This window comes from Heteronotia binoei, chromosome 6 (assembly GCF_032191835.1).
Source record: "Heteronotia binoei isolate CCM8104 ecotype False Entrance Well chromosome 6, APGP_CSIRO_Hbin_v1, whole genome shotgun sequence".
In the NCBI taxonomy this organism is placed as follows: domain Eukaryota; kingdom Metazoa; phylum Chordata; class Lepidosauria; order Squamata; family Gekkonidae; genus Heteronotia; species Heteronotia binoei.
Window position 1 is genome coordinate 101,286,801 of NC_083228.1, and position 20,429 is coordinate 101,307,229.

The 20,429-nt window shown below is 42.5% G+C and overlaps 1 protein-coding gene across 1 annotated transcript in view; it reads left to right on the top strand.

The window, feature by feature from the left end:
• Positions 1-19,671, top strand: part of LOC132574336 (collagen alpha-3(IV) chain-like) — a 90,551-nt gene extending 70,880 nt beyond the window's left edge. Inside the window, exons 43-50 of the mRNA XM_060242698.1 lie at positions 1,297-1,368; positions 1,459-1,578; positions 2,355-2,453; positions 4,393-4,605; positions 6,867-7,044; positions 9,145-9,259; positions 16,136-16,308; positions 19,277-19,671. Coding sequence (XP_060098681.1) covers positions 1,297-1,368; positions 1,459-1,578; positions 2,355-2,453; positions 4,393-4,605; positions 6,867-7,044; positions 9,145-9,259; positions 16,136-16,308; positions 19,277-19,361 — 1,055 coding nt within the window. The 3' untranslated portion in view covers positions 19,362-19,671. The remainder of the gene's footprint in view (positions 1-1,296; positions 1,369-1,458; positions 1,579-2,354; positions 2,454-4,392; positions 4,606-6,866; positions 7,045-9,144; positions 9,260-16,135; positions 16,309-19,276) is intronic.
• Positions 19,672-20,429: the final 758 nt, after the last annotated feature.

Sequence of the window (20,429 nt, forward strand, 5' to 3'; positions counted from 1 at the left end):
CAGGGTTTCTGGTGCCCTAGGCCCCCTGCCCCTGCAGTGGCAGGGCAGCATGGCAAGGGAAGGCAGGCTCTGAGGAGTGCAAGCATATGCCACTGCTCCACCCCACTGCTCTCGCCTTCCCACTGGGTCTGTGCTTAGCAATTTTGGCTCATCACTGGTTCATGCCCATCCCTAGTAAATGTGTAAATAAAAAACTGCTAAGAGACACCATAAATTTTAAATGACAAAAACAATGTAATGTGAAGGTCATGGTGTTCTGACCAGGCTTGCACATAGAACTTCAAAGGAACAAAAACATGCTTCAGAAGGATATTCCCTGGAAATCTATTAGATATTTCTTGAACCTTGTTGGTCTTCTATGAAGGTATTGTAAGAGATTAGGTTCCAGTGAAAAATAAGCCTCCAAACTGAAGAAAGAGAGATGAAATGTCTTGATATCTAGAACAAAGGGCTTCCTTTAGCTCTATGAACTCAATACTGGAACATGGATATTCCTTTGTGATTGGAAAGTTTGCTGAACTGCTTTTGAACTGATTTGTGTGGATATCCTTTTGAAGCATGTTTTTGTTCATTCGAAGTTCTGTGTGCAAGCCTGGTCAGAACACCACTGACCTTCACAATACATTGTTTTGTCATTTAAAATTTATGCTGTCTCTTAGCAGTTTTTTATTTACACATTTGTATGCTAAGATCTATAGTTTCGCTACATCCCAAGTAAATGGCAGGAATTTAAACCTAAATCAGGAAAACAGCATGAGGGCAAAACATTACATCCATTCTTTCAGCACTGTGGTTCCATTGTGAATTTAATTTAGGAAGAGGAAAACTCGTACGGAAATAGACAAGATAACTGAAAGAAATGTTTCAGCAGGCATTATTATTGTCATTAATAAAATCAATTTCAATGTGCATAAAAGGTCTAAACAGAATCTTACTCTGATCTCTGTTCAATGGAATTTCCTCCTAGAGAGGTGTTCTTAGGATGGCACTGTTAGTAGCAACGCTTAAAAATGCATTCCTTATTTTAATAATGTTATGATGCTTTTAACTTCTCTTGTATATCACATAGAGCCTTGTGTACCCAGGGATTAGGCAATTGAGGAATTTAAAGTATGACTCTAAATAAATAAAAAAAAAAAGCAGAATTACACATTTCTACACTCATTGACTTTAGCAGACTTAAAAGGGCATAACTTTGCTTAGGATAGCATTGCATAGCACTGCATAAATTATTCACATTTATAACAAAACAAACTGTGACATTTATAGCCTAATTGTGTTTGGTCATCTTTTCAGGAGAAAAAGGCAATCGGGGACCTCCTGGGCCAACAGGAGTGGCAGGGCCTGGAGGGCCAAAGGGACCACCTGGTAATGATAGCCTCTCTCTACTGTTCCATCTTATCCAATTTGATATTTAATAAAAGCTAACCAGTTCTTTGTTCATACTTCCATTGATAGGACAGCCTGGACCTCCTGTGCATGCTGTCTATTTCCCAGGAAATCCAGGACCTCCTGGACCTCCAGGAATCCCAGGAAATCCAGGAGATCAAGGTCCTCAAGGGTTACCTGGGCCACCAGGTATAAATTTAATAATATTTTCACGTTAGACATGGATACTGCCAAGAGAAACATAGAAACAGAAGGGAAATAATTAAGAATTTGGAACAATTCTATTGTAAACATTTTGCTATAAGTCAAATCAGTAGCGTGTCATTGTAACTTGAGGATGTCAAATGAAACTCATACAAGCAATCTTTAGTAAGCTTCATCTGAGTGGGGGTCTGAACCTAGTTCTTTCATATCCTAGTCTGACATTATGACTACTGTACCACACAGACACTTGCGTGCTGGTACAAGGCCACATGTATCAGTGGCTGAGAAGTAAGGTTTGTGTCTATATAGCTGAATATTAGTTATTCTGATTTCTGATGAATAGTTCTGTGTAATTAAAAAGCTTGCACATCCCTCTCTTAGTGGTGGTTGATCCAGTATTTAAATGTAGCTTTCAAATGAAAAGGCATAGATAGATAACACAATGTAGGTTTATAGTGGTTTGTAAGCCATTTTATTTGGGGGGGAAAAAACTGAATAGCAATGCAGCAGTTTTTTAAGAAATAAAATAAATACTGGTTTGATTTTCATTTTTATAACAGCCACACTGTCATTATTTGGTATTTCAAATCAAACAGTTTCTGCTCTCCTGCTCCTAGTTTTCCTTTTGAAAATGGCTACTAGTAAAGGATGGGGGGCGGGGGAGGAACTAGCATTCTAGGGGTTGCATTTTTAAAAAATTCAGATTCTGTCTACATTAATAAACACTGTTTGTTAATGTTTGTTTTCCAACCTGAATCCAGGGCCTCCAGGCATGAAAGGCAAACCAGGCAGTCTTGGGATATCTGGTAGACCTGGACCACCTGGACTGAAAGGAGACAAAGGATTTAAAGGACAAAAAGGTAAAAAAAAAAAAAAAAAACCTAAGATATGGGTATCAACTAATAAAGCACTTGTGTTGAAGCAATACTGCTGATTCCTTTGGTATTATTTCAGTGTTATCTATTTTGAGAACTCAAGATCTGAAACTCTTCTAGAGATCTTTTGCAGGATTTTAAAACATAGCTCGTTTATAACAAATAGGCTGCTATTGGAATGACATGGAAGTACTGCCAGAATCCTGTGCTTCTGACTGTAAATAATACAAGTGCCCATCAGAATGTGTGTTCCCTAATTTTCAAATGGTATGTGATGATGGTATAGAACATGCAAGATGTCAGTGCCATCAGCAGTCCCAGCAAGGAATCCCTCAGTCTTCAAGTCATTCTCTTGTCAGGTTTTGAATGGGGGCAAACTAGATGAGATGTAAGACCTGTGTAATATGGGTTTCTTATGCTTGGAGTCACAGGGAGAGGAAGTATGTAACCCTGTTCCTCCATGCGTCTTCCACAGTTGCTGCTCTGAAGATGCAGTTGGCTCCATAGGAGGAAACAGACAAGGACAGTGCTATACTTGGCTTTCTCCTCCTCCATACTGATTGCAGATTCAGAGCAGCTATCTAAACTGTAGAACAGGGGCGGGGAACCTCTATCCCAAGGGCCGTATGCAGCCCTCGAGGTCACTTGGTGTGGCCCTCAGGGATTGCTGGGCTGAACCGAGCCATATGGCAGCAGCCTACCCAGGGCCAAGCAGGGATCACAGGACCCAGATGTACTGTGTGGCAGCCTCACTGGGGCCTGGCTGGCCGGCCAGAATTGCTGCAGGGCCTGGAAAAGTTACTGTCACAGTTCAGTTTGCACTTGATTATCCCAGATGGTGTTGCCTAGTATGTTAACATTAGGGGATGTTGTCTAATATGCTACTGAGTTCCTGCTGGGCTTTTTCGACAAAAAAGCCCTAGACCTATGCATTTGCCTAGGGCGGCGGGCTGGGTGTGTGTGTGTGTGCCAGATTAGGCTCTCCCCACATGACTTCAAATAGAAAAACAATTATTTGCACTAATTTTGCTGCCCTGAATCATTCTCCCTTGATGGAGCACTGTTTTTTAAGTTGATAACTTTTCATGGCCCATGAATGATGTTATAAATATCCATATGGCCCTTGGCAGAAAAAGAGTTTCCCTCCCCTGCTGTAGAAGAAGCATTGGGAGAAAAGGTTAAGCTCCCTCCCCAGTGAGTCTTCCTGAATCCTTAAAAAAACTTTGTAGGGCTGCTAACAAGTTTTTAAAACTCTGTGAGCTATCCTAATAATGGAACTCTTATGTAAGATGTAGTTAATACATTATCTATTTAGTAAGGGGGCATTGTTGTCAGTTTCTCTTGTTGCATTCTACAGTGTTCCTGTAAAGAGTTTCAGTAGGAAGGGGAAGAAAGGAAAAATACACTCCATTATTTTATTCATAGTCTTTTGGTAAATGTTACATTTTTCAAACTATAACAAATGTATAAAGATAAGATGAAAGCATACAAGTATATTTAGGGGATTCTTTGGGCTGACTGGAAAGAACATTAAGACATAAGGAAGCCTTCTACGTTTATTTCAGTGGCCAGCTGCTTGAGGTGGGATGAACCACTTTTTTCATGCTATATGCACCTTGCAGTCTTCATACATATTTGATTAGATTAATCATGGCACTTCAGACCTTTTATTATAAAAGTGAACCACATTATTGAATACTCAGTATAATGCAACAAAACCAGATTCCTCCATATTCAATTATTGTGTTTTGATGTGGCAAACCTAACAAAAAATGTGAATATCACCTTCTTTATCAATTATATGTCTCATGTAATTGTAAGGTCTTTATATTGCAATCTCATATTTGCTCAAGGATACGCACATACATACACACATGCAAAATATACTTTAATAGATTTATTTTTAACTTTTTTTCATTCATAGGTTTACCTGGATTGCTTGGTTTACCTGGTATAATGGGACCACCTGGATACCCAGGAATATATTTACCTGGGACAGTAAAAAGAGGCTTCATCTTTTCACGGCACAGCCAGTCAGCAAAAATTCCTTTATGCCCACCTGGGACAAGTCAGATTTATAGTGGTTATTCTCTTCTTTTTATACAAGGAAACGAGCAAGCACATGGGCAAGACCTTGGTACTTTTATAAATATATTTTTAATTTATTTATTTACTTCGTTTATAGCCAGCTTTTCTAGGTGAAACTCAAAGATTGCAATAAATTCATCTAAAGCATTACATATCATAATGCAGAAAATGGGTTACAAAACTAGAAGACAGAGCAGTAAAAAACAAAGTGACATATACAATAAGCATTGCGAAGACTGCAATCTTATTGATATATCTAATTCTCAACATGGCCAAATCTGTGATTACTTAAATACAGAGATTAGGACCATGGACAGATGAAATATATCTACAAACCTGAAAAATGGCCCATATTTGCAGAAAAATCTAAAAAAACCCTGGGGTGCTAAAACTCACCAGAAAAACAGAAGCAGCAGCTGTAGTTTTAAGAAACAAATGCCCTCAGTGACTGTTGCTGCACACCCCCACCGTATTGCCAGTCTTCATGCCTTGGCTTCTGACAATAAATGGCAGAAGGAGAGGAAAGAGGCCTGGCAGCAACGGCTGTGCAATTTGCTACCACAGCTCACTCAGGCTCAGTTGCTGCTATTGTTCAACAGCAGCCACCCCATGAAAACCACTGTGTTGTTTTGGTTATGATCTGGGAAATCTGGGTTTGAATCCCCACACTTCCATGGAAGCTTACTGGGTGACCTTGGGCCAGTTACAAATTCTCAGACTAACTTGCTTCACAGGGGTGTAGTGAGGACAGAGAAAGATGGGATATACATAAAATAATAAATATAGCTGAAGATGGGGGACAGATAAAAGGTAGGTGGTTGATGGGCAAGAAGGAAGCAGGGAAGTTTGAGAATATGGGGGTTGCCAAGAGGATGGGAAAAGAGAGTAGCATGGAGAACAGGATACAGGGGAAATGAGGTGACCTCTGCAAGTTCTGGCAGGTTGTGCAACTGGGCATAGCTGGGTTGCCAGCACTGTACAACAGAGCTTCCCAGGGGGTGAAAACTGCAAGAAGAGTGAAGGAGGGGAATCTGGAGATAGGAGAGCAGATAATGGTAAATTGAGCGGGGAAAGAAGGAAGCAGGAAAAGGGGAGATACTATAAGTTGCAGAGTGGTAAAGCTGCAGTACTGCTCTGCTGTGCTCGCAACCTGAGTTCGATCCCCGGTGGAAGCCGGGTTTTCAGGTAGCCGACTCAAAGTTGACTCAGCCTTCCACCCTTCCAAGATCAGTAAAATGAGTACCCAGCTTGCTGGGGGTGGGGAGTGTAGATGACTGGGGAAGGCAATGGCAAACCACCCCATAAAAAGTCTGCCGTGAAAACGTTGTGAAAGCAACGTCACCCCAGAGTCGGAAACAACTGGTGCTTGCACAGGGGACCTTTCCTTTTTTTCCTTTCAGGAAAGAGAAATAGAAAATAGAGATGGGAAAATAAGGTGCCTTTCCCAGGTCCTTACAAGTTTCCCATGAGTTCCCTTATAAAAGCCATCTCCTGAGTTGTTCCATTATATAACTATTTTAATTGCTTATAGAAATCCCTTCCTGAATACTTAGTTTCACACATTGTGCAAAATGGCCTCCTTAGGCAGGCCATTTCATGCAGAGGAGGAGCTTTTTTTTGCTGAATATGACAGCTGCCTCAACTTTACTGTGTAAAAGCAGACCTCAAAACATTTAAGCAATTAAACATCTGTTTTACTTTTCCCACCAGAGGAGATGATGCCTATAGAACCAGCTTGGTGCAATAAACCTATTGTAATTATTTCACCTTATCAAAAGCTCCAGCCTGGAATGACACCTGGCAGAAACTAGTATTATTTTTTGGACTTTGTATCTTCACTTCCCTATGTTCCATCTTAATCCCATCTGTGTTAGTTGTTTCAGAAAGTTTGTGAGGGATGCTACTAAATCATAAACTTCTCTTTTTACTTTTTCTCTCACTTTTTAAACTATAACTTTCATGTCTTGTTCAATCACGCTTCCTTAATTATATTGCTCCCCAGAAGATAGATCAGAGTAAATCAAGTATGTCTGTAGCAGCAGAAAAGAGTAAAACTCCAGTAGCACCATCAAAACTAACAAAATTTGTAGTAGGGTATGAGCTTTTGTGAGTCACTGTTCTGAAGAAGTGAGCAGTGACTCACAAAAGCTCATGCCCTACTGCAAATTGTCTTTAAGGAGCTACTGGACTTTTACTCTCTTCTAATGCTTCCCAATAATGTGTGGCTTTCCCTATAGGCATGTCATTTATCAAGGTTTTGCAACATTTCTGCACAAAAGAACTCATCATAATCTCTTCTGAATCTTCTAGGAACAACAGGCAGCTGTCTTCAAAGATTTAGCACCATGCCCTTTTTATTATGTAATCCCAGTAACGTGTGTCGTTTTGCTTCTCGCAATGACTATTCATACTGGCTGTCAACTGCAGAACCAATGCCAGCTAATATGGCACCAATATCTGGAAAAGCTCTGGAGCCCTATATTAGCAGGTAATATTTTAATGCCTTGATGTGTTCCTTCTTTGGTTGTATGCCAGCACATATATTTCCTTTGATAAAGATATAACAGATTATGGTTTATGTTCCTAAACCCTGTGGTATATCTAGTTCAGTTTATAAAAATTAAATAAAGGGAGAATTTAAATTGAAATTATAACATGACAAAAATTAATATGACTGAATAAAATAACTTATCTGTTTTCTGTTATTTTTAGTCAAGTTACGGCTAGGGGTTACAGAATGAGCATAGCCAGAAAGTATATTTGTTTGTTTGTTTTAAACTGCATACTTGTACTTGGTGTACATCCATCCATTTGGTTTCAAAGTCTGAAAGAATTTTTCGCTGCTTACAAAGTAAAGTTCCCTCTTGGGAAATTTTTCAAGGGAGCATGAAAGGCTGTAGTGAAGTTTGTGCAGCTTCAGGATGCTCCAGCACACATTCAGCTGCTTTCCTCTTGTGATGCTTACCTCACTGGTACCATGTATTCAAGCGGTAGTGTTCCAGAGAGTAACTCTTCATAGGCCAGCTTGGTGTAGTGGTTAAGAGTGGCAGACCCTAATCTGAAGAAACTCTACTCTGGAGAACTGGGTTTGATTCCCCTTTCCTCCACATGAAGCCTGCTGGGTAACCTTGGACTTGTCACAGTTCTCTCAGAATTCTTTTAGCCCCATCTACCTCACAAGGTGCCTGTTGTGGGGAAGGGAAGGCAACTGTAAACCACTCTGAGACTCCTTAAGGAAGAAAAAAGCGGACTATAAAAAACCTCTATCTTCTGCTGCTTCAACACCACTTTTTTAAATGTCCCTTTTCTTCCTAGTATCAGTCTAAGATCATAGTATAGCCAACCTTGGCTACATGTCACTGTTACTAGGAAAAAAGGTTGTTCTGAAACAAAAAAAAACGGTTTAAAATGCTGAGTCAATCATCATCATTGAAGCAACACAAGGAAGTGGTGGCTAGGATGGGCATAAACTGGTTCATGATCAAGTTTGGCCAGTTTGTGGTTCACAAATCAATGTTTGCAAACTGAAGAGCCACCATGGACTTTCACAAATTTTAAGGCAGTTCATGGTGATTCATGAAGAGCAGAAAGCAGGCTCCATTTAACCCCATTTTCTGCTCCCTCACAATTTTTGCAGGGAAACCCCTGCTTTCTGTTCCCCACTACTTTTTGTGGGGAGCAGAAAGCAGGGTTCATGAACCTATACAAACTGGTTCACGAACTGCATCTGCCAAAATGACATTTTGTCATTTCCCCAGAAAGCACTTTCCTGGGGGCCTTTTCTTTGGGGTGACCATAACCTAAATCCCATAGACCCAATCCTCACTATACTTGAAGGGCAGGTAGAGGAGAGTCAGCTGGAGATCCCCTGTGAGTTTGGTGTCTCTAGCATGCCACGGGGGCTGTTCTACCACCTCACAACCTGAACCAGTTCATTGTGTGGCTAAAAGTTTGTGAAAGCTCATGGTTCTCAAGCCAGGCACACCATGAACCACAAACTGAACTCAGCCACATTTTCCTGGTTTGTGCCCTTCTCTATCCATCTCCTGTTGTCCCAATGCAGCAACCAGTTAGCCACTGTGTGAGACAAGATTCTGGACTAGATGGACCACTGGTCTGATCAAGCAGGGCTCTTCTTATGTTCTTAAGTTAAGCTTTTGGGGTCTTTCAAGGACTATTTTGTGCTCTGTGTAGCCATGTTTTTACCAAAATGTTTGCTCTAAAATATGTAGTAAAAAATTAAATCAAATAAATTGTGTATATGTGTATAGATTACATATATGTGTGTGTATTTATATGTGCACAGTATGTATCTCAGCATTCTGTATAACTGTACACTTGTGATTTGACAAAGATTTTTTCTGTTTATTTATTTAGAATATTTCTATGCTGCTTTCTCACAGTCCTGCTCAAGACAGCTTACCATTAAAAATACAGTAGAAAATAAAAATGCAATTATAATTATGTATTTTGGATAGCAGCCTACAATCAGATTCCCAACATGGCTTAATACTCATTACAAAGGAAAATACTATGTTTTGTTGTAAATTTGTTGTAAATTTAACCTAATAATTTTGTAACTTTGTAGGTGCATTACTTGTGAAGGCCCTGCAATGATAATAGCAGTCCATAGTCAAACAACTTCAGTCCCACCATGTCCTGAAGGCTGGCAGTCTCTTTGGAAAGGATTTTCATTTGTAATGGTAAGAAAAATAAAAATTATTTCAGCAGGTCTGAAAAAGTAACATAGTGGTCAACAACAACAAAAAATCATGTTTGAAACTGGCCAGCCACAGGGATATTCAAACATCTAATGAGTAGAATCAACCATTATAATTTTAAATTGTGCTTAAATCAAAGGATCATGTAGAACAGAGATACCATATTGTGCTTACTGCACAATTACCAGTAGCCATAGCAAACCCCTGAAGCGGTTATGTTCCTTAGTCATATTTCTTTTGCAGGCAGAATAAGGGAGGCTTTGTCCTTTTCAAATTACATAAAACATCTGTCAAGGCCAGGCTGTGACTATCAGAAAACTTACATGGAACCAAGTCTGAAGTTATGTTCTGTTAAAGTCAGGGCCACTAGAGATTATTGATTCAGGCTGATTGATGGTAACTGTGTGGGAACTGTACAGCTGACTGGGAAAGCAGGATAATCAAAAGCTGAACAATTTTTTTGTAGCCAAGAAAGCAATTTGAGGCCTGGGGTTGTGTTAGAACATGTAGAGCAGGGGTGTCGAATTCATTTGTTACGAGGGCCGGATTTGACATAAATGAGACCTTGCCGGGCTGGGCCATGTGTATCATAAAATGTAATGCCAGGTAGCAGATATATAAACTTTATAAAGGGCACAGACACACAAATAATTTTTTAAACTTAAAATAAAATATGCTTAAAATATTAGCATGCTAGCAATATTTTGTTTTACAGTCTCTGATAAATGTCACCTCTTGCTATGAATCATTGCATAAAAATCTGCAGACAATGTCTGTGCTGTACCAGTCTTGATTATGTGTTGTTCAGGTGTGCACATCTGTAAATTGCAAACCTACTTTTGATTCATTGAAATTCATTACAGATATCAATGCTTTAAGCCTAAGACCCAGAGGAACATGAAGCAGCTGGGCATTGTAAGCTTTTGTACACAAGTTGCTTCATGTGCTGGTCAAGAACATGTGAAGGCACCATGGCACAGACTGAGGGCTATGTGCTTGTCTACAAAACGATAATCTTCCCCAGAAAAATGACTACAACTAAAAAAAAAATAGAACTTCCCCCCCAAAACAACTACAAGAACAGAGAGACAGCCATGTACAGTGGTCAGTGTCAGCCTACTATCTGGGAAGTCTACATTCAAGACCCCCAATCAAAGGGAAATGTGAAAGAAAAATTAAGGAAAATTTGCCGCGTAAACCTGGGGTGGAACACACTCTCAGCCTAATGCTGATATTTCTCTTCTAAATAGTTTACATGCTTTCCTATTAAGACTGGAGGGCATGAGTACAGTGAAAAAGAGGAGGGGAGCCCAGTTAAACCCCATAACAAGCTCAACCAATCTGTCTCTCTCTCTCTCTGTAGCAAGGCAAAAAGCTCATACCTTCACTAAAATGTTGCTTTGCTGCTCTGACTTATCCGGGGAGAAACACAAAATGGCCACCGAAAAAAGCAGGCAAGGAAAAATTAAGCAGACAACAGCCAGTTGCTGGAAGGCCTGATTGGAGCCATCCGTGGGCCTGATGTGGCCCGCAGACCACTTGTTTGACACCCGTGATTAGATAATCTGGTATTAGAGGAGGCAAAGGATGGAACCTTACAAGCAAGCTGGACAATCGCAAAAAAAGGTTGAAGTGCTCTGTTGATCTATAAAATTGATTTATTTTAAGTTGGGCTCAAGGTTGACTGAGCCTTCCATCCTTCCGAGGTCGGCAAAATGAATACCCAGCTTGCTAGGGGAAAAGTGTAGATGACTGGGGAAGGCAATGGCAAACCACCCCGTAAAAAGTCTGCCATGAAAATGTTGTGATGCGACATCACTCCAGAATCAGAAACGACTGGTGCTTGCACAGGGGACTACTTTTTTTTTTTTTTTACTAGAGTCCTAAGCTAATTTTTTCCCTACAGCTCTTGCTGTGTTTTTGGTGGTAAATGACAGAAGAGGGTTTCCTCCCACCCCCAACAGCAAAGGATCCTACATCTAATGCTGAACTTGGCCCCTGTTCAGATTGATAGACCCAGAGAAGGGGACCTGATTCAGAGAGGGGTATTTTTCTGCAAACCAGCTGTCCCAAGGAAACAATATGCAAAATGCAGGTTTGCTTACAACAAGATTTTAATAAGCTTAACAGAAATAGCAGGCTAAGCCCCATCCACTGGACCACAAACACACACAGAGTGAAGCTTACTAGAACCTGAGATGAGAGGCATAGCTCAGACTAGGCATCTTATACTTTCATTGCTGGCTATGAGTTAAAAAGTCATTAATCAAGCTTAGGACTGATTTCCCAATCACCTCATGCCACTCTGACGCTGCCCTTCTCAGCAGAGCTTCTGTTCGATTTCATACTATCTGCTGTAGGGCTGCAACTAGCCTCGGCTTTGTTCATGCAGCAAACAGAAACCTCTAAAAACCAGTTTCTGTTTGCTGTGTGAAAAAGCTGACGCTATTTGCAGCCCTGGGGCAGATAGTGTGATAGTGTGAAATCTAACAGAAGCCCCGCTGAGAAGAGGAACATCAGAGCGGCATAAGGTGAGTGGGAAATCAATCTAGGATGGGCCAGGCCATCTTGCACTTGGTGTCCAGTGATGAGAGACAACAACGTGGTCTTTGAAGATAAGGGCTGCTAATAAGCATAAGAAATATTCCCTTGAGAGCAACTCAAGGCAAGCACCAGCTTGTAACAAGGTTATACAATCAACCTCAGACAGCCAAAGGACACTCTGCTATTTGGCCCCTGAGTGGTAGACTTCTAACAAAGCTTTTTGGGATTTCTTATATTAGTACAATTCAAACAGAAAACACACCAGCAATATAGGCTCATGCATATAAGCTGCATAACACCAATGACTTAAGTCCATTTCTACCACCCCCCAATTCCCGCAAACCATCATGCAATGTAATCAAAGAAAGTTTGGTTCTCTAAATGATGGATTTTGGCACTCTGAGTATATAAGGCCTCTCACTATGATTAACTAGACTCTGTGCATCAGGAATATAAACATAGTATTCTTGCAATTTTGTTGGAACATCCTGGTCTGCAGTGATCATGCCTACTGCTAATCTGTTTGCGAAACAGCTGCTCTTTATACTGCAGTGGTGGGCATCAAAATATATATCCAACAAGGCTTGATTACATTTTATGCATTGATTCCTTTCTTATTCATCATTATTAAAGTGTTTTTAATAACCATGCATAAGGCACAGTAACTACAAAGGACAGTTCTACCAGGCTGAAAATATAGGCAGATCTGGAGCTTCTTTGTGGGTCAGCTGTTTTCAAATCTTGCATGGAGACAATGGTCCATTAGGGGGTGCTCCTGCCAAACAACTGAACCTATGTAGTCCAGGAAGGATATGAATAGGCTGGGCCCCTTGCCTTTCTTCTCCAGTACAAAGGGGGCTTCTGCCGTATGATTGATTCCACTAGTCTGAGAGGGATTCGGAAGGCTAAGGTCCTTGCTCACCTCTCCAGGGCAAGGTCTGGCTTTTTTTTTAGAGGCCAGGATTCCCTGTGCTGGAACAGATGCAATTTCCTCAGGGCTGCCTATGGAAGGCTCATCCAAGTAAGAAAATTCTCAGCTCAGTCTCTGCTGTGAACCCCTGTAATAAGTCTATGGGTGTTTTTACATTCAGTTTGATCCAGAGTTTTAGAGTCTTCAAATGACCTTCCACTGTTCCACTTTATTTTCCTTTTACATTTAAGCATTTCAATTAAGGGGGGGTGTCTGGGTGTTTTCACACTGGCAGTTTGCGACTCTCTATCACGGCATTGGAAACCCACCTTTTATATTACCTAACATTCTCACAACTGTTTTGCATCGTTATTGCCCGAAGCATCTACATTTGTTTCAGTGAGATGAGTTTTGGAGCTGCTGCTGCAACATTTTTCTCCACGCTAGTTTTGATCTGGTCTTTTCTCTACAGGCGTTTCAAACTTGTATTGTAGAAGTTTTCATGCGTTTTAAAAGGCTCTTCCAAAAGCCACCACAAGGTGCAGTAACTTGCATGAGAACTGACAGCACTTGAAATTTTTACATATCATTGCTTGCCTCATCTAGTAATATAAATTTGTATTGTTTTTGCAGTGTTGACACGATTTCCAAGCAATCATATACATTTAACTAAGCACTGGTATTCCGGCTGCTCTCTGATCAGACACACACACACACACACACAAATTGAAACACTTAAATGTAAAGGAAAATAATTAAAGCAGAACAGTGGCAGGCGATTTGAAGACTCTAAAACTCTGGATCAAACTGAATGTAAAAACACCCTCTGATGAGAGGGCAGCCGGAATACCAGTGCTTAGTTAAATGTATACGATTGCTTGGAAATCGTGTCAACACTGCAAAAGCAATACAAATTTAAATTACTAGATGAGGCAAGCAATGATATGTAAAAATTTCAAGTGCTGTCAGTTCTCATGCAAGTTACTGCACCTTGTGGTGGCTTTTGGAGGAGTCTTTTAAAACGCATGAAAACTTCTACAATACAAGTTTGAAACGCCTGTAGAGAAAAGACCAGATCAAAATTAGTGTGGAGAAAAACGTTGCAGCAGCAGCTCCAAAACTCATCTCACCAAAACAAATGTACCGGTAGATGCTTTGGGCAGCAACGATGCAAAACAGTTGTGAGAACGTTATGTAACGTAAAAAGTTAATTTCCAATGCAGTGATAGAGAGTCACAAACTGGCAGTGTAAAAACACCTATATCTTCGATTCCCCACCCCTGCAAGCCTTTCACACCTGGGTTTCAGTGGAGAACCGGCTTTTCCATCAGAAGGGATGCCGGAAACTCCACTCCTGGCTAGCCAGGAAGGTGAGACAAATAAAGATGCAACAGTTCTGCCTGGTCATTTGGAAGTCCCTCCCAATCCCCCCCTCCCTTTCCCCCTTCTCAGTTTTGTCCTCCTCAGGAGTAGAGGCTCCAGACGCAGCAACTCTCTCTTGGATTGCCTGGGTAAATTTGTTTATGCTTAGGAAGGTTCTTGAAGCACTCCTTATGCACTTGCCTAATGACTTGCACTGCCAGCTCTTCAACCTTGTGTTCCCAAGCCTAATTCAAAGTGAGACAATCCTGCAAAGTTTCTCATGTCAGTTCACCCAAATCCCTTCCATTCCCAAGTTCCACTTCTTGTTTTTGTACTTTCTCTTTCTATTAGGGTTGCCAGCTCCAACTCAAGAAATATCTGGGGACTTTGGGGGTGGAGCCAGAGACAAGGCTGTGACAAGCACAACTGAACTCTTAAGGGAGTTCTGGCCACAAAGGGACCACACACCTTTTAAATTCCTTCCCTCCATTTGGAAATTATGAAGGATAGGGGCACCTTCTTTTGGGGCTCGTATAATTGGACCCCCTGGTCCAATCTTTTTTAAATTTGAGGGGTGTTTTAAGGAGAGGCACCGGATACTATACTGAAAATTTTGTGCTTCTACCTCAAAAAACAGTTCCCCCCAGAGCCCCAGATACCCACAGATCAATTCTCCATCATACCCTATGGGAATTGATCTCCATGGGGTGTAATGGAGTACCCAGCAGACATTTCCCACCTCACCCCCACTATCTGAAAACCCTGAAGCAGGGGGAGGGCCTCCAAACCAGGGGGTCCCCTGCCCCCAACTGGGAATTGGCAGCCCTACTTTCCATGCCAATTTTTTCTGCACAGCCCAGCCATTCTCCAAGCTGTGAACAAAAGCCATTCCAGCAGGCTGATACTCTGCATTTTCTCTATGGCAGCTGACATATCAGCCAGGGAGCGATTTTTCTCCACTTCTGACTAAGCCACCAGTCCATGCCTTGCTGGGCCCAGCTGGGGAGCTGGCTTGCCAACACAGCCTCCTCTGTCAAGTATTTTATGACTGAGCCCCACATGCCCTGCTGGGACCAGCCAGGGAGCTGACTTGCCAACATAACCTTCCCATTCTCCTTCCATCTGAGTCTTGGTATATTGGTTCTTGTGAGTTCCTGCTGACTACACCACTGTATGGAGCTTTGGCCTGGAGCTCCTGGTTCACAGAAGTCCCAGGGAAATTATATGCAAGATCCAGTTTTGCTTACAAGGAGATTTTTAATAAGCAATCAAACTTACAGAAATTGCAGGGTAAGCTCCCATCTACAGGGCCTCAAACACCCAAATGCATAGCAAAGCTTGCGAGAATCCAAGAAGAGATGCATAGCTGGCTCACACTAGGCATCTTATACCCTCATTGCTGGCTATGAGTCAAAAAGTCATTACTCAAGCTATCCCAGGCCATCTTGCACCTAGCATCTGGTGGTAAGAGGCAACAACTTAGGCCTTGAAGATAACAAGCATGAGAGATAAATATTCCCTTGAGAGTGGCCTGATGGTTGTCCTGACCTTCACAGAACTCAAGACAAGCACCAGCCTGTAGCAAAGGTTACAGGGAAAGCTAAACCCTCAAATGGAGTGGGGGTTTAAATCCCTTCCCCTCCCAAAAGAGGTATATTGTCTGCACTTGCACATATCACATAAACCTACTGTTTGTGGGGAGGAGTAATTGCATGAACCAGATAGGCTCATAGGGAGGAGAAGTCGCAGCAGTGCTGCCAGCCAGCCAGTTGGTGCATAGCTGGCCCAGTGGGCTACAGGAGATGAATTCCACCTATGAATCTCATGGTAACCCTCTTGTAATATGCTCTTAAACTCCTTTTGGAATCTGTGTGCTGCTTTTCATTTTTATGATGGAAATTAACAATGATATTATCCTAATATTAGCTAGCATCACCAATAAAACCACCCTGTAGCAACCTCTGTGTTATCCTCAAGGTTTCAGCTGAGGTATAACTTAACACCACTGAACATGTTCTCATGGAAGAAATGTATTGTTACAGTATACAGGTGCAGGCTCGGAAGCATCTGGACAAGCACTGGCATCCCCAGGATCATGTTTAGAAAAATTTTATGCCATCCCATTTATTGAATGCCATGGCAGAGGAACGTGCAATTATTACTCGAACTCCTATAGTTTCTGGCTGGCTTCATTAGATTCAAGAAGAATGTTCAGGTATGCTAGTTTGTTTTGCAAAAAGGATCCAAAGATCTGTTGTCTATGGCAAAGCAAAGTGCAGTTGTTGCAAAGATGTCTCATGCTTTTTAGTACCAAAGGTAATGTCATGTGTATTATATCTCCTGCAGTGACCCTGCCTCCTCACTAGTGCTCCCTCTAAGCTGAGTTAGTGTGAGCTAGCTCACAGGTTTTTAGCCTCTAGCTCACACATTTTTGTTTTAGCTCAGGAAAAATGGCCTCAGAACAAACTCATTATGCAGTAGCTCACAACTTTAATGCTGGTAGCTCACGAAGTAGAATTTTTGCTCTCAAGATTCCACAGCGTAGAGGGCATATTGCTCTTCACTCAGGCTAGGATGTCAATAGCTGCATAAAGTTCCTTGGGCAGCTGAGCAGGGACAGGGGTCTAGTGGAACCAGCACAGTAGTACTGATAACTGGGCAGAATTGACAGAAAAGAAGCAGCCTCTCGGATTATGTGGAACCCTGTTGCCTGCTGTTAACTCACAGTGTTGGGCCTTAGTTTGATTGCCCATATCACTTCACTAATGTCCCTTGAGGTCCGAACAGACATATTTCTAGCAAATTGAATCCTGTGATAATATTGATTATAGCCATACCATTGATTTCATAGATTCCCATTAGATCAGTATCACCTTTGAATAAAAGATCCCTATGGAATATTACTTCTGCTGTGTACTGTATATTATGTGTGGAGTGCTTCACATCCTGGAGTGAATCTTAATTCTATCCTACCATTCCACTAAGCAAACAATATTCATTAAGTAAATTATTTATACCCTATCTTTGCTTCTAAATCCAAATTTTATTAGAAAAAGATGAAGAAAGACTCCTTAGGCTGCAGAAAGGCTACTTGGGGAATGGTTAGATCCACTCCACTGCTGACATCAATATATCTAATTTTCAACATGGCCAAATCAGTGGATACTTAAGTTCAGATACTGGAGCTATGAACAGATGAGACAGATTTTACAAACCTTAAAACCTCCCCCAGGATTGCAAAAAAAAAAAAAAAAAAAAATAGGGGGTAACACTCCCCCCCCCCACCGCCAAATAATACAAGCAGTGCCTAAAGAGGTCCTTTGCTTGGGCCGTCGGGGTCCGGGAAGGGAAATACCCCTCCCGGTTTTTGATGGTGCGCCGCTGACTGCAACGCATAGAGTCAAGAGCCTAGGGGTACTTCTGGAGCCTTCCTTAACAATGGAGGCCCAGATAGCAGCCACTGCCAAGTCCGCATTTTTCCATCTTAGGCGGGCAAGGCAGTTGGCTCCCTTCCTGGAGCGTGACGATCTAGCAACAGTGATCCATGCTATGGTCACCTCGAGGTTGGACTACTGCAATGCCCTCTACATGGGGCTGCCCCTGTGCCGAACCCGGAAATTGCAGCTGGTGCAGAGCGCCGCCGCCCGGTTGTTATTGGGGCTCCCAAGGTGGGAGCACATTCAGCTGGGACTTCGGGCTCTGCACTGGCTACCAATACCTTACCGAGTTCAGTACAAGGTGCTGGTTATTACCTTTAAAGCCCTATATGGCCTAGGACCTGCCTACCTGAGGGACCGTCTCTTCCCACACGTTCCCCAGCGAGCACTGAGATCGGGAACTCAAAACCTCCTGGTTGTCCCCGGGCCAAAGGAAGCCCGTTTGAAAGCTACAAGGGACAGGGCCTTCTCCGTAATGGCTCCATCTTGATGGAACCAGCTGCCGGAAGAGGTAAGGGCCCTGCGGGACCTTACCCAATTCCGCAGGGCCTGTAAGACAGCCCTCTTCCGGCTGGCCCACAGCTAACCGGCATCGAACATCGAATACGGAACACCGAAATACTGAATCTGAAATCGAACTTGAATCGAGTGTAGCTTTAAGACCGCTGTATGATTTTAATGTTTATGTATATAATAATTGTTTAGATTTTTTAACTATAAATTATGAAATGTTAATTTTAATGCTTAATTTTATATTTTATGTTAGTTTTACATGTTGTAAGCCGCCCTGAGCCACCTAGTGGGAAGGGCGGGATATAAATCTCAGATAGATAGATAAATAAATAAATAGTTTTAAGAAATGAATGTCCTCATAGTGGCCATTATGTGGGTTGCTAGGCAGTCACAACAGTATGCCCAGCCTTTAAACTTTAGTTTCTGTCAATTAAAGGTAGGGCTGTTTGGGCCTTTGAGGGATGACTCATCAGGGCCAGTCCCTGTGGCAACTATCTCCAGTCTGATGTGGCAGCTCACTAAGTGGCCTTTTGCCAGTTACGTATTTTTCAGCCTAGCCTATCTCACAGAGTGTAAGTAATATAAATCATAAATGTTGCTGAAAATAGGAGAAAGATAAAGGTAGGTTGTTTGGTGGGTAAGAAGGAAAGAAAGAAGCAGGAAAAGTTGAGATGGGAGGCTGTCAGGAGGAAAAAGAGTTGGGGAGGAAGTGCAGGAGAAAGTGAGGTGTGCCCCAAGACCTTGTGGGTTTCTCATCGTGTACTTGGGCCCAGCTCAGTGGCCAGCACTTTGCAACTGGGACTGGCTGAAAACTGGCAATGTGCAACTGTGCCCTATCCAGGGGCCAACACCATGCTGTTTGGCCATATCTTTCCTAGGTAGAGGTCACTGGGGCAGGCAAGGCTGAAGATGGGGGGAGAGATTGGCTGCTGGGTGGGAAGAGAAAAAAGGAAGCAGGGAAACAGGAGAGGCTTTGTGGGCTTTCAGGGAAGGGAAAAAGGTAATCATGTGGGTGGGTAAAATGAGATGCCCTCTTCGCAGGACCCCTGCTTGTTTGTGCAGAATTTCATACACATTTGGGCACTGCTGACTGCCTACCATTATAAGTGTTTACTTGCTGTGACTAATTTGGTTGTTACTGAGCTCTCACTCAGTTTTTAATAAACGTTCATGACCCTGATTTTTAAAAATAAATGATTTTTCCTTATATAAAGATTTTATTCATTTTATAAGGAAACCATTGCCACAAACTGTGAAAGCTGGAGAGCTAGAAGAAATTATCAGCCGCTGTCAAGTCTGCATGAGGAGATCAAACTGAACAAAGTGCCACTGGACAATTAAAAATGCTGCAGCACAAGCCCACCCTACAACAGCAAAAAATAAATGAAACCCAGAATATTTTCTGAACTTGTAATAATATGTTTTCACTGAAAACTAAACTGTATTTGTACTTGAAAATGTCAATGTCGTGCTGTAATGAAAAAGTGCAATATTTTAACTATTTTGTTTCAGATGAAATGCAAAGCACTTTCTTAAAGTAAATTGTTTGTGCTGGCAGTACCACTGTTTTATCTTTCTGAACTATGTAATTCCTGGGGCCATTTCAGTTATGAAGTAAGGGGCATCAGGTTTTTATCCAGAAAACAGAACTACCATCTTGGGATGGTGCTTTTCCACTGGAACACAGCAAACATGATAGCTGTACTTTACATCAGTGTTGTCAATGTAGATATTACTTTGTTCATGTATACTGAAAACAGCCAAACAAAAAAACAAAAAAAACCCCACCCTGCATGATCTTTTTGACATTTTATCAAACACATGTCATCCTTACTAGTTGATCTTTTCTGTAACTGGGTAAATGGTAGGCTTCCCAACCCTCCCGCCCTGGCGGGGGACCCCAGGATTTCCACCCTCTTCCCCCGCTTCCCAAAAAAATGGAAGAGGGGGGAAACGGCGCTGAGCCGCCCGATCCTGGAGCCAGCGAGGTCGCCGCGCCGCTGCCGCCCCCTCCCTGCCCACCACAGTTGCTCCTCCAAGATGGGCCCAGCCTGAGCCCATCTTGGAGGAGTAGCCAAGAGGCGGCAGCAGCGCAGGGGAGGGCGAGGCAGGCCAGGAGCATGGCGACCCGGACTTGCGGCTCGCCACGCTCCCGGCCCGCCTCCACCCCCCCCTCTGCTTCCATCCCAGAGGCGGAGCGGGCGAGGCCACCGCGCCGCTGCCACCTCTTCTCTGCTCGCTGTGGCTGCTCCTCCAAGATGGGCTCAGGCTGAGCCCATCTTGGAGGAGCAGCCACGGCGAGCGGAGAAGAGGCGGCAGCTGCGGGGCAATTCGCCACGCTCCCCGGCACCGTTTCCCCCCTCCCCCTAGCTCCACCCCCAAAGTC